The sequence below is a fragment of the Mus pahari genome, chromosome 1 (assembly GCF_900095145.1).
Source record: "Mus pahari chromosome 1, PAHARI_EIJ_v1.1, whole genome shotgun sequence".
Taxonomy (NCBI): domain Eukaryota; kingdom Metazoa; phylum Chordata; class Mammalia; order Rodentia; family Muridae; genus Mus; species Mus pahari.
In genome coordinates this window covers 125,603,000-125,616,096 of record NC_034590.1, presented here as the reverse complement: position 1 = coordinate 125,616,096, position 13,097 = coordinate 125,603,000, and the positions used below count along the sequence as shown (strand labels likewise).

Below are 13,097 nucleotides of genomic sequence, written 5' to 3'. Positions count from 1 at the left end.
GGGTGCAGAGCTAAACAAAGAATTCTCAACTGAGNAATAACAAATGACTGAGAAGCACCTGAAAAAATGTTCAACAACCTCAGTCATCAGGGAAATGCAAATCAAAACAACCCTGAGATTCCAGCTCACACCTGTTAGAATGGCTAAAATCAAAACTTCAGGTGACAGCAGATGCTGGTGAGAATGTGGAGAAGAGGAACATTCCTCCATTGCTGGTTGGATTGCAAAATGGTAAAACTACTCTGGAAATCTATGGGGTGGTTCCTCAGAAAACTGTACATAGTACTATAAGAAGATCCAGCAAAACCTCTCCTGGGCATATACCCATAATGTGCTCCAACATGTAATAAGGACACATGTTCCACTATGTTTATAGCAGCCTTATTTATAATAGCCAGAAGCTGGAAATAACCCAGATATCCCGAAACAGAATAATGGATACAGAAAATGTGGTACATTTGCACAATGGAATACTAATCAGCAATTAAAAACAATGAATTTATGAAATTCTTGGGCAAATGTATGTATCTGGAGGCTATCATCCTGAGTGAAGTAACCCAATCACAAAAGAACGCACAGGATAGGCACTCACTGATAAGTGGATATTAGCCCAGAAATTTAGANTACCAAAGATACAATTTGCAAAACACATGAAACTCAAGAATAAGGAAGACCAAATTGTGGATACTTTGTTCCTTCTTAGAATGAGGAACAAAATACCCATGAAAGGAGTTACAGAGACAAATTCAGAGCAGAGCCTTAAGGAATAACCATCCAGAGACTGCCCCACTTGGTGATCCACCCCATAAAAAAACACCAAACCCTGATACTATGCAGATGCCAAGAAGAGCCTGCTGACAGGAGCCTCATATAGCTGTATCCTGTGAGGCTCTGCCAGTGCCTGGCAAACACAGAAGCCGATGTGCACAGTTATTCATTGGATGGAGCACAAGGTTCCTAGTGAAGGAGCCAGAGAAAAACGCAAGGAGCTGAAGGGGACTGTAGCCCCATAGAAGGAACATCAATATGTACTAACGAGTACCCTCAGAGCTCCTTGGTACCATACCACCAATTAAAGAAAACACATGGTGTAACTTGTGGCTCTAGCTATATTTGTAGCAGAGGATGCACTAGTCAGTCATCAATGGGAGGAGAGACCCTTGGTCATGTGAAGACTCTACCTACACCCCATTATAGGATAATGCCAGGACAAGAAATGGGACTGGGTGGGTTGGGGAGGAAGGGTAGGGGGTGTAGGGGATTTTCAGAGTTGAATGTAGGAAAGGGGATAACACTTGAAATGTAAATGAAGAAAATATCTAATAAAAATATCAATAAAATAATAAAAAAGAAAATTACATTAAAAACATGAAAGAAAATTTTATGCTTAGGTCATACAAAGATTCTTGTGTGACAGCTATAGCTTGAAAGATGGGGAGAATATGATCAAATATATTTAAATTTAAATTTTTATGCAATAAATACATAATAATAATAATTGCAAAAGTATAATGTCATTTTTTTTGTTTGTTTGTTTTACAATTCACTGCCATTTTATTTAGTTCCAAAGGCCTCCAAAGTAGGAGTGTAATCCAGTCTTCTACTTTCCTCAGGCTTAATGATGTATTAACCTTTAAATAAATACTATGTCCTTTCTACCAAGAAGCAAATGGAAACATCTGTATTTGGTAAGCCACCAAAGTATTATGACAAAAGCCCATGTTGATTCGGCTCTTCTCATGCCTCGAGTCATACAAAACTAAAGCAGGGGATGAAAGGTGTAGATGGGTATGTGGAGGAGGGCTTTGAAGCCATCCTGGACAACTGTGCATGTGTGCGCATGTGTGTGTTTATGCATATGTGTGTGCATGTGCCCATGTGATATGTAGATAGCGCCTTTTTAAAAGAAAAAGTTGTTTCTCTGTGCTTATGGCCATAGAATAAAAACTGGAGAAGTAAGAGTTTATATCCAGACTCTATCATTTAACAGTTATACAAATTAAAATAAGGTCAAGGCCAATGTAGGCTTTAGATTTATCACTAATAATATGAAAATGATATTAATACATAAGACAGGGTTGTGGAAAGGGTTAGATGAGAGATTTCCATAGAAGGCTGTTTGCATTACATCTTTTTCTCAGAACTCACTCAACATATCTACTGTTGTTGTTATTCTAACTTCCTCTTCTACTTTCCTTTAATCTCATCTTTTCTCATGCTTGGTTTGCATACACACTCTCCCCTACCCTTTGTCTTAACTCAGGCTTTCAAATATTTTTAAGAGTGCTCTCCTGCCATGGAATAAGCGAGTAAACCCACAGACTGTATGCAGCATACCTCTGCCATTCATTCTGCCTCTATCTTTACATTGCTATCAGATTCACATTTCAAATACTGAGCCATGTCTGACAATCGTCCTGGGGTTAGCTACAATATGAACTTGAATATGGCCTCTGTGCCCTCTTCAAGATTTCTTAGTTATCATGATGTGCCTGACTACAGAATAGACAGGGTGCTGTGGGTGAGCAGTAGCAAACCTTCAGAGCTATCAGCATGAAACTAGGTTAAGCTGCTTAGAAGAGAGCTCTGAATGAGATCCTATCACTTCCTGTCTGACAGATAGTCTACCACACTGGAGTGGGCTCTATAGCAGTGTTTGGGTCTCGCAGTATGTCAACAACCTGCATGCAGGATCCTGTTAGTGTCAATAGTAAAAGGGCAAGATTTAACATAACAGGAACCTGATGAAGCCCTGCAAGGTGAAGACTGGATAATGGGGGAGGAAGGTTAAAAGAAAAAGAAGTAGGACTTAAGAGAAGGGGCAGTTTGACACAGATAGCTGTCATGTGAATACTTGCTAGTGTGGGACTAGTTGCTAGGTATTTCCAATCTGTTAAGACTTTCTTTTTCTTTTATGAAGCTGTATCTTCTTTAAAAATTCCAAATGCTTAATGAATTCTCATAAATGATCCTAAAAGTAAGAGACAATGAATTATTCTCAATTTCCATAGAATTATAGCAGCACTTAGAAATTTTCAGACGGGGTGAGTTTTCTTTTCTTTTCTTTCTTTCTTTCTTTCTTTCTTTCTTTCTTTCTTTCTTTCTTTCTTTCTTTTTTTTTTTAACATGCAAGTTGTATTTTATTTATTTTATTTATTTTATTTATTATTTTCTTTATTTACATTTCAAATGCTATCCCAAAAATTTCCTATAGCCCTTCCCCCCACCTCTGCTCCCCTACCCACCCACTCCCACTACTTGGCACAGGCCTTGCCTTGTGCTGGGTCATATAAAGTTTGCGAGACCAAGGGGCCTCTATTCCCAGTGATGGCCAATTAGGCCATCTTCTGCTACATATTCAGCTAGAGACACAAACTCAGGGGGTACTGGTTAGTCCATATTGTTGTTCCACCTACAGGATTGCATCCCCCTTCAGGTCCTTGGGTACTTTCTCTAGCTCCTCCATTGGGGACCCTGTGATCCATCCAATAGCTGGCTGTGAGCATCCACTTCGGTGTTTGCCAGGCACTGGCATAGCCTCACAAGAGGCTGCAATATCAGGGTCCCTTCAGCAGAATCTTGCTGGCATGAGCATTAGTATCTAGGTTTGGTGGCTGATGATGGGATGGACTCCTGAATTGGGTAGTCTCTGGATAGTCCATCCTTTCATCTTAGCTCTAAATTTTGACTCTGTACCTATATCCTTTCATGAGTATTTTGTTCCTTATTCTAAGGAGGAATGAAGTATCCACCCAATGGTCATCCTTCTTGGTTTTCTTCTGTTTTGCATAATGTATCTTGGGTATTCTAAGTTTCTGGGCTAATATTCGCTTATCAGTGAGTGCATATCTAGTGACTTCTTTAAAATGTTCAACATCCTTAGCCATCATGGAAATGCAAATCAAAACAACCCTGAGATTCCATCTCACACCAGTCAGAATGGCTAAGATTAAAAATTCAGGTGACAGCAGATGCTGGCAAGGTTGTGGAGAAACAGGAACACTCCTCCATTGCTGGTGGGATTGCAAGCTTGTACAACCACTCTGGAAATCAGTCTGGCGGTTCCTCAGAAAATTGGACATAGTACTACCGGAGGACCCAACAATACCTCTTCTGGGCATATACCCAGAAGATCTTCCAACTGGTAATAAGGACACATGCTCCACTATGTTCATAGAAGCCTTATTTATAATAGCCAGAAGCTGGAAACAACCCAGATGTCCCTCAATACAGGAATGGATACAGAAACTGTGGTACATTTACNCAATGGAGTACTACTCAGCTATTAAAAACAATGAATTTATGAAATTCTTGGGCAAATGGATGTATCTGGAGGATATCATCCTTAGTGAGGTAACCCAATCACAAAAGAAGTCACTAGTGTCATATATTATGAGATTTCAATTAAGTTTGATGTTATTTTTCAGCCTAACTTGTCTGTATCCCAGCTGATTTGATATTTTCATACTATACTCCCTGAAATTCTATTACCCAACATACTCATAAACCCTTAGACAAAATGTTAACAGGCTTCTGAAGTGTTAGTTTGTATGGCCAGTGAAGGATCATGAAACTCTAGAGATAGCAACTCTCATGTATTGCTCCCAATGAGATATTTGCAAATCTTGTCACTTCTAAATTTAGAATGTAAAGCACAAGACTAGATTATGTTCCACAGCAGAGTTCCACAGATGTGAAAGTATATTCTCTCCATAAGAAAATGTTTCCTTGGATATAGGTGCTGTTGATATGAAAGTTTTATAGGCTTTACCACATATTTGCTGCTTTTCCTTCACTATGTCACTTTAAAGAACAAAAATACTTCAGAAGAATGCATCCTAAATACATCTCTCTGAGGCCCAGGAAATATAGTGGAGGGAATGGCAGAAAGAATCTAACAGCTTGAGCCTAGAAAATGGAAATGGATTGGGTGAAGTAAAGTCACATGGATAGAAGGGATTGAGATGGTGTTAATGATTTTCTTTCTTGTCCATGTGTGGAATATGGGGTTCTATATATCTTGGAGGAATTCAGATATGATGTAGGAGAATCCTTTGGAGGAGGGATAGCCACATTTGGCTAGAACACTGTGTGGGTGGGACTCAAGCTAGGTCTTGAGATTTTTGGAGAATATGTGAATAGGTATGTTAGAGAAGATCACCTGGCCAGCCATGGAGAAGAATATAGGAAGTTTCAAGGATCTTGGAGACTCTTATGGAATAATAGGAGGAAGGATTGCAGTCCATAAGAGGATAGGAATTTCACAAGACGATTAATAGAATCAACTAACCTGGACCATAGGGACTCTCAGAGAATGAACCACTAACCAAAGAACATACAGGACTGGACCTAGGCTTGTCTACGTATATGTAGCATATGTAGAGCTTGTGGTTCATGGGGGACTTGAACAACTGGAATGTGAACTATCCTGACAGCTGTTGCCTGTACATAGGATATGTTTTTCTAAGTACGCTTTATTGTTTGGCCTCTGTTGGAGAGGAAAGGTCTAGCCTCACAGACACTTGAAATGCCAGGGTGGGGGATACCCAGAGGTCACCACCTGCTCAGAAGAGAATGGGAGGAGGGATGGGAGAAGGGTTGTAAGAGGTGGGGATAAAGAGGGGTTCAGTGTGCAGCATATAAGCAGAACAATTAAAAGAAAAATAAATTAAATTTTAAAAATATAGAGAAATACATTTACCAAAATAATGTTTTATGTGATAAGAATGGCATGAGTATCTTCTTTATAATACTTAAAATGAAAGGGTAAAGTTCCTAACTCTTAACTTGTGAGGAAATGTGATATCAGAGTGATTGTATAAGTTGCTAAAGTTACTTAAGGAAAAAAAATTAATGGATTTAACGTTGGTTTCTTTTTTGTGTGTTGTTTCTCTCTTCAACCTGGATGTGGATAAGTTTGTGTGATAACTGGAGGCTTGTCACATAAGTATATATTCCCCAATGGCTTCATAAGTACTCTTAGATAAAAATGCAAACACTATCTTCTGCAATCTCCATCAAGATTAAGCTAAAATCCAATGTGCGTTCATTATGCTCTAGAGACACCTACTCATGTGCATTTCTCCCCTGTGAGATACACATATAGCTCCTGGTTGTATTATTATACTGACAATATTATGAGACAAAATTCTATTTTACAGCAGAGCTCTAGCTGTGGAGGAGGAGAACAAGACGCCTTCCTAGTTATGTATGTTAAGTTAGTGCTCTGGATATGAAACTTCAAACAACCTTCCTTTTTACTCCTATTTTTCTGTTCCTAGGACAACAGTAAGTATTAAAATTATGAAAATATAGGCAGAACTATAAATGGATATAAAATTCCAAGTTATTTTTGTTTTGATTCATAGGTGCAAACAAAAAAGAGTGACGTAAATATCTAAAAAGGTGAAGCAACAGGTCCAGAGAGCCATGATTATTTATAATCTTCTCACTCATGTCCCATTGGTCTTCTTACAACAATGATATATTAGAAAAGCCAGAATTCTACTCTAAAGATTTTAAGATCCTAGAGTGATAGTTTCATTCTAGATGGAGACCATATTCTAATTTTCTAACATTTAAAATATTCTACAGGATCAGAAAAACACAGCTCACTTTTAATTTCAGAAGTTTGTAGAACTTTCAACATCTATTTAAATATATTATTTACTAGGTTCCTTTTCCTGAGAGTATCAACTTTTAGACAGAAATATTATGAGCTGTCATTCAGAAGACACCAGGAAAAGATAAGCAAGCATTGGAAAGGTAATGGCTATGACTTACATGATTTTGCATAGTTAACATCATACTTACTTGCAAAAAATTACACATTCCTTTTTTATGTTATTACAGGTACATCCCATGAAGAGTAAGGATTATTTGCCTATTGGACATTTAAATGAATAAGGTTATATTTATTATCTGATTCTTTGAATATAAGAGGTTATTAATGGGGAGAAATAAGTATGCCTTGCCTAATATTTTCAAGTTGGAAGTAGCTCTCTATTAAGGAGACACATATGAAATTATAGTTTCACTTTCAGGTGTCACATGATCCACCACGGTAGTGGTACAAGACGTAACTTGTAATGTACTATACTTGAGGTTACACATTATGTAGAGAGAAAAATGGTAGCTATATATTAGTGTTTAATATTCTCCCTCAAACACAAAAATAACAAACTTGCTTTGCAGTAGTAGAAAATAGGAGCATTTGTAAAATAAATAAAGCCCATTAGATGTAATGAAAGCATTTAAAAATAATTCTAATTTTTGAAAAACTATGACCTTAGATTGTCAAATAAATGATTACTGTGATATATCTGAACTTCAGAATGAACATGCCTCTTACATCAGGAAGCTATAGTTTAGTTCAAAGATAAAAGAAAAAAATTAATGAAAGATCTTAGCAACTTAAATATAAAACTGAATACTCATACTGCAGCACCTAAAATTACTGCATAGCCACAGATATTGTGTTAAACTTGATGGAAGTATTAGAGATGGGAAGCACAATAGATAGGGCTTGTTACTAACAAAAAGCAAAGAATAATTGCATGTACCTATATTGCACTTGTTTGAAAGATTCTGAGGCACATCTCAGAAAATACATAGGTAAGATTTTTGAAAAAACGAAACAAATCAGTCCTTTGTGTGTTACTAAAAACAATATTTTCAGTTACCAGAAAACTGAAATAAGACCTATATTTATAATAGGAATACATATAGGCAGCAATAAAGTAACTGCTTCAATTTGAACCACTACCAGGTAAATAAATCCCTTTAGGTCATTCCCACCCAGAATTAAGATTAGAACATTTCACACTGGACAGGATGCTGACACAAGAAAAAGAGAATGAGAGCACACTAAAAATCTCTTGCTGATGTCCAAATTTTTTTTATTTCATCCTAGGAGTCTGATATAATTCCCATATAAAAATGATGCAGAATATTTCAGAACTGTCTGGATTTATTCTTGTTGGGTTAACAGATGCACCGTTTCTGCAAGTTCCTTTATTTATCATCTTTACTCTCATTTATATGACCACATTGGTTGGGAATCTTGGGATGATTTTGCTGATTCTCTCGGACTCCAGACTCCACACTCCCATGTACTATTTCCTCAGTAACCTCTCTCTGGTGGACTGTGTTTATGCCTCAGCTGTAACTCCCAAGGTAATAGAAGGGTTTCTCACAGAAAATAAGATCATATCTTACAATGCATGTGCTGCCCAGATGTTCTTCTTTGTAGCCTTTGCTATTATTGAGAGTTTTATTCTGACCTCAATGGCCTATGACCGCCATGTAGCAGTGTGTAAACCCTTGCATTACTCCACTACTATGACAACTACAATATGTGCCCTGCTTCTTGCTGGATCTTATGTCAATGGACTCTTACAATCTTCTATCCATGTTTCCTTCACATTCCATCTCTCCTTCTGTCATTCTAATGTAGTCAATCACTTTTTCTGTGATATCCCCCCACTATTAGCTCTTTCTTGCTCCAGTATTTACACAAATGAAATTATACTCTTCATGTTGGCATCATTCAATGTTGCTTTTACTCTATTAGTCATATTGACCTCTTACTTACTTATCTTTGTTGCAATTCTGAGAATGCGCTCTACTGAGAGTAGGAAGAAGTCCATTTCCACCTGTGCATCTCACCTTACCACTGTTTCCATCTTCTATGGCACAATTATCTTCATGTACTTACAGCCCAGCTCCAATCACTCCATGGACACTGACAAGATGGCATCTGTGTTCTACACCATGGTCATTCCCATGCTGAACCCTCTTGTATATAGCCTGAGAAATAAAGAAGTCAAGAATGCATTCAAGAAGGTTGCTGGAAAAGCATTGTTGGGATTATTCAATTAACTGTAAAGTATCTTGTAGTTTGGAGTATATTCTTCATTTGTATTTTCTGTGTATTCCTTTTCTATTCTGACAATATACAATTAATTTTGGATATGTTATTATAGAAATTTGGTGCTTTAATTTAAAAATCTAGATTTTAATCCTAGATACTACAACACCCAACACTGCACCACACGTAATGTGTTAACTGCTTTTTAGTAAATATTTCCTCTGAATTAAGATATTGTTTGCTTGAGTGATTATGGAGATTATAAGACTCAAGATGTAAATAAAATTACAATGCTCAGATGTGTCAAAAATATAAGATTAAGGATGCTAATGAAACTTAATAGGTTCCTCAGCTCAGAACTTTATACGAGTCACGTAGGCTAGTCCATAGATCCATAACAGCATACTATTGCTAGAGAGGAGTCTCTCAAACCACATTTCCTGAATGTTACTTATTGGGTTATAACAATCCCTGTTTTACATGAGTGGTCACCCATTCAGGCTGAACTTTCTAACAATGCATCTCTCTCGGATACACTCATGCATACTTGCAGGTAGCTCCTTATACGTACTCATGTAAATGATAATCATGACAAAACTCAGTGTTTCAGCAAGAGAGACTTTCATCAAATTGTTTTATCTGTATGTGGTTGGTATGCTCTCTATGTTGGCTAGACATTTCTTTACATCTTAGTCACAAATCAGTCTCTTTTATACCAAATCATGACTAGGTAGATATATAGATCAGTAGATACCAGAGTTATAATGTAATTTTTTAGAATTTTTATTAGTCTTGAAAGTTCCAAACAATGTTTCGCAATATTCTCTCCCTTTCCATTAATATTCCCTCCATTTATACCCATCTACTTTTATGCAAATTTGTTTTCTGTGATTAAGATCAAATTTATAATTATCAAATGATCTTTGATGTGTGACCTTCTATGGAAGTATGGTCAAGTAACAGTGGTAATACTGCTAAAAAAATCAATAATATCAACAAACAAAACCCAACCTACCAAACAAAAAGCTTCACTTACTCCCAGCAGCTATTAAGTGGTAATACCTTTATTGGTAGTGGCAAGAATATATGCCCACCACTTTTCTAAGTTTTTCAGTTGGGTTAATATGTTTTTGAATCTCAACTAAATTTTCACTTCATTCCATTCAGTAAGTTCATCTATATTGAAACAATTTTCAACTCCCTTGATCACTTTTTTTCATTTTACTCAACCATATAGTTTTGGGGATTTTTGTGGCATCACTCAGGTATTTGTTACTATTCACATTAGGTTTACTGAGCTAATTATTTATGTTTTATGCAAAATATCTTTAATAATTTGATAAAGTTAATTATTATTATTTCAAATTCTGTGTACTGTGGTTCATCCAGGTCATTTCTAGACAATTTATAGGACCTTGCCTTTTAGGGGATATGTACAATTTTGGACTTACATATTGTATAAATTTGTGTGTGTGTGTGTGTGTGTGTGTGTGTGTGTGTGTGACAGAGAGAGAGAGAGAGAGAGAGAGAGAGAGAGAGAGAGAGAAACACAGAGACAGACACAGAGACACAGAGAGAGACACAGAGATTTTTTTATGATGAGATTTAAACATGTTGAGTTGTCTTCTTGGCTCTGTCTGATTTGAGATTTTAGGTTGCCTTTGTTGTGTTGTCTGGCCACACTCCAAAGGTTGGGATGGCCTGAGCATGTAAGGTTTCAGGGACATACATGTTGTGTAGTCATAGAGATGGAAAACTAAGGCTAGGCAGGTTTTAGGATATATTGCAGGCAATCTGGGGTAAAGGAGACTGATCAGACTACATAACAGATATAGGTTCTGTCCAAGGCTTGGAGGATGAATATGGCTTAACCTAGTGGAGTGGAAGGAGAGAGGAGGGAGAACAGCAGGACACATGTGGCTACACTATCACTGTAAGCAATTGGTGTTGGGATCAGGCAAATTTCAAAGAGTGCCAGCACACTGAACAAAGGTGACACTACATGGCGATCTGCTGCCATACTAGAGTGACTGGAATAGAAGAGAGGGGAGAGATAGAGCACCATAGTCAACCCGATTGTGCTGCATTTCTTGCTCTTTTCAAATGGCTGATTATTTTTGTCAAATATGAGTACATTTCATTTTTACTTTATTTCTTTGAAAATTTTATGCATACATACATTCATAATATTACCTTCATATATACATATACATACACACACANACACACACACAAACTCACACACACACACATACACATATGCATGAAATATTGTGCTCATTTAGTCTTTCCTCTATTTACATATGTTTAAGCCTGATCTTTTGAGATTAGATAACCTACTAGATGGAATTAACCAGGAGAAAATTTATTCTTCACTCACCTGCATTTTCCACTTCTAATTTTTAATTTACATAACAACTATAATGAAAAATTTAAACTCACTAGTAAGTAATAATTCAGCTTTATCTTACTGTAATAAATATACAATAATTAGAGCAATAATAACTCCAGATTCTTTATATTTTATATAGAAGGTCCTTGAAGCATTTGTCACAATCTTCTAGTTGAATCATGATTCTTGGTATAACTGAGCCCTTTAAAACAATCCAATTTTGCTGGTTTTTTTTCTTCTTGGAGCCATGTTTGTTTGTTTACCTGCAAAATGTAAATTTTTTCTATAACTTTATTTATTTATTGTTTCTTTTTATGTTTGTTTTATTTTTTTTTATTGGTTATTTTATTTACATCTCAAAAGTAATCACCCTTCCAATTTCTCCTCTGCACACCCCTTATTCTATCCCCCTCCCCACTACTTCTGTTAGTGTATACCCCACCAACCCATTTACCTACTCCTACTTCACTGCCCTAGAATTCCCCCACACTGGGACATCCATCCTCCACAGGCACAAGGGTCTCCCCTCCAATTTTTGTCAGGTAAGGCAATCCTGTGCTACATATACAGCTGAATCCATGAGTCTCTCCATATGCAGTCTTTTGATGGTGGTTTAGTCCCTAAGAGTTCTGGGCTCTGGTTGGTTGATATTGCTCTTCTTCATATGGGGTTGCAAAATATTATCCTGAGTGAGATAGCCCAGTCACAAAAGAACATACATGTTATGTATTCACTGATAAGTGCATATTAAGCAAAAAGCTTAGAATACCCACATTACAACTCCCAGGCAATAGGATGCTCAAGAAGAAGTAAGACCAAAGTTTGTCGAGGATGTTTTATAGAATTAGAAATAAAAATTTTTACTATGGACTCTTTGAATTTTAACCTTGAATATTGTTTAATTATAGTGTCCATCATCTTTCACATTAAACATGAATGGAGCCTAGTTCAGAAAAATTTGTAATTCTCAAGGTTCTGGGATATAGCACTATTGATATCCAATTGACATGTTAACTGTTAGGCTACTTTATTTATGAACAGTTTACACTAAAACCTTAAACTAAATGTTAGTTGGTAGCCATTAGGAGACGAAATATTCAATAGAAATAAATGGAACTAATGGTTTGATTTTGAAATATTAGCCTTTTCTATATTTTTAAAAGCATTTGTATTTTCAGCCATTTGTTAACAGCAATAGTCTAATTAGGTAGGTGATGATTTAGTCCCTAGCTATTATTTAAGAGAAATGGAACATCGTTTCTCATATTGAATATGAAGGGAGCCTTGTTCAGAGAAATGAGATATCCTCAAGATTTGATGCTCAACTTCTAAACCAAGAATTTCTCTCAGATTGAATGGCCCTATTCCTAATACAATCACAGGAACTTTGTTAGAGCTCATTCTATCTATACAGAGTTTAAGAATATATACTTTGGAATATAGTCTGCCTAAGAGTATGAAATCTGAGGGAACTACAAAAGTATACACTATAAATATAATCTAATTGAGACAATGAAATATCAGAAAACTACAATGGTGTCTATTCCTTCTTCTCCTATTCTTACATTCCATTCCATAAAATAGTAAACTATATGAAATATGATAGTTGTGACATGAAGTACAAACAGCTGAATCTTTACTGCAACTGTTTGAAATTCCATTTCTGTGTATGTTCTTTGGGGTTCTAAATTGCATTAAGTTATCAGTAAGAATGTGCTCAAGAAATTGTACATACATTTCAACTGACCAGGGAAGAGTATAGTTAGAAACCCTCAGGGTTTCTAAAAAGGGACCAAATCATTATCAATATACACAAAGTAATAAAAGGTAAACCGG

General features: G+C 36.4%; 1 protein-coding gene across 1 annotated transcript; it reads left to right on the top strand.

The window, feature by feature from the left end:
• Positions 1-6,162: 6,162 nt before the first annotated feature.
• LOC110332090 (olfactory receptor 5B12-like) lies at positions 6,163-8,880 on the top strand. The gene is made up of 2 exons (XM_021213076.1): positions 6,163-6,288; positions 7,913-8,880. Exon 2 carries the CDS (start codon positions 7,939-7,941, stop codon positions 8,878-8,880), a length of 942 nt encoding a protein of 313 aa, XP_021068735.1. The 5' UTR covers positions 6,163-6,288; positions 7,913-7,938.
• The last annotated feature ends 4,217 nt before the right edge of the window (positions 8,881-13,097 follow it).